General features: G+C 56.6%; 1 protein-coding gene across 1 annotated transcript in view; it reads left to right on the top strand.

Annotated features, from left to right (window-relative positions):
* The first annotated feature begins 986 nt into the window (after window positions 1-986).
* Window positions 987-1,675, top strand: part of SIX3 (SIX homeobox 3) — a 14,114-nt gene continuing 13,425 nt past the window's right edge. Inside the window, exons 1-2 of the mRNA XM_010004963.1 lie at window positions 987-1,082; window positions 1,115-1,638. Coding sequence (XP_010003265.1) covers window positions 987-1,082; window positions 1,115-1,638 — 620 coding nt within the window. The remainder of the gene's footprint in view (window positions 1,083-1,114; window positions 1,639-1,675) is intronic.

Genomic DNA, 1,675 nt, shown 5'->3' with positions numbered 1-1,675 from the left:
AAGCAAGGCTTAAACCCAGGCTGTACTGTATGTGCCTGCTTCTGGGGGGGTCACCGGCGTGAAGATGGGTCTAATGATCTCATCTTTCTTTTCTTCCCCGGCACTATTAGTGCTCAGATAGGCAGAATGAAGTGAAACTACGTGCAAATCATGTGTAAATTGTCTCAGTTAGGAGCCCTTTATCCGAACGTGTATCCCAGCCTGGTCCATTTACTTTCCCCCCATATCTCCTTTAGCTTTAACGAGGCTCGTTAAGATCACAATAATATTCCACCCTCTAATTGCTCATCCCATTCAACAAATACGTGCACACTGCTTTTCGCATTATTTGATCCCTTATTTAGGAGGGGTGTGGAGTGGGAGGGGGGAGAGACAGGGAGAAGGGGAAGTGCTGAGATTAGGAGTTACAAAGATTAAGGAGAAAAAAAAAAAAAAAGAAGAAGAAGAAAAAAAGAAGAAGAAGGGGAAAAAAAACAACAACCAGGCTTTTCCACCAACCGCCCGCTTCCCTCCCCCCCCGTGCATTTGGGCGAAGTGGTAAAAACCTTCCTTACGTACTCCGTAATGATTGGCAGGGCTGACAGTGCTTGGCAGGGGCTGCCATGGCAACGCCACAACGACACTCAGAAGACCAATAGAAAAGCGAAACAAAATGTTTCAGCGCTGCACTCACTGTGGATTTAGGGGAGATATTATGAGGCTGTTGTCATTAGGGCGATTGCTGTTGAATCACTGAATCCTGACTCGGCGGCGGCGCGGGGCCGGGTGCGTGTGAGTGCGTGTGTGTGTGCGTGTGTGTGTGTGCGTGTGCTCGCGTGTGCGTGTGCCCGCGTGTGCCTGTGAGCGCGTGTGCCCCCGTGCCTCTATGTGGCTGTGTGTGCGTGTGCGGGTGTGGATGCGTGCGCGGTGCGTGTGCCCTTTCCTCCCTTCTTCCTTCCTTTCTTTCTTTCTCCTTGATTTTATCTCCCCCTCTCCCCGGTCATCCCATGGTGTTCAGGTCCCCGCTAGAGCTTTATCCCACCCATTTCTTCTTGCCAAACTTCGCCGCCGACCCGCACCACCGCTCCCTCCTTCTCGCCAGCGCGGGCGGCGGCGGCAGCGGCAGGGGGCCCCGCTGCCGGTGGCACCGGGGGCATGCGAGGCCATCAACAAGCACGAGTCCATCCTCCGCGCCCGGGCGGTGGTGGCCTTCCACACGGGCAACTTCCGAGACCTCTACCACATCCTGGAGAACCACAAATTCACCAAGGAGTCCCACGGCAAGTTGCAGGCCATGTGGCTTGAAGCGCACTACCAGGAGGCCGAGAAGCTAAGGGGTCGCCCGCTGGGGCCGGTTGATAAATACAGGGTGAGGAAGAAGTTTCCGCTGCCCAGGACCATTTGGGATGGCGAGCAGAAGACGCACTGCTTCAAGGAGAGGACTCGCAGCCTCCTGAGGGAGTGGTACCTGCAGGACCCTTACCCCAACCCCAGCAAGAAAAGGGAACTGGCTCAGGCCACGGGGCTCACCCCCACGCAAGTAGGCAACTGGTTCAAAAACCGAAGGCAAAGAGACAGAGCAGCGGCGGCTAAAAACAGGTCAGTGGGGGGCTGCAGAGCTCCGATCCGGGGCGGGGGGGAGATGGGCGGCGGGAATCCGCGGGCGGCTGCGCTGCGCTGCGCGGCTCGGCGGCCG

This window comes from Chaetura pelagica, unplaced genomic scaffold, assembly GCF_000747805.2.
Source record: "Chaetura pelagica isolate M959 unplaced genomic scaffold, ChaPel_1.0 scaffold13, whole genome shotgun sequence".
In the NCBI taxonomy this organism is placed as follows: Eukaryota; Metazoa; Chordata; class Aves; order Apodiformes; family Apodidae; genus Chaetura; species Chaetura pelagica.
The sequence above is the reverse complement of the archived record's forward strand: the minus strand, read 5'-3'. Positions and strand labels throughout refer to the sequence as shown.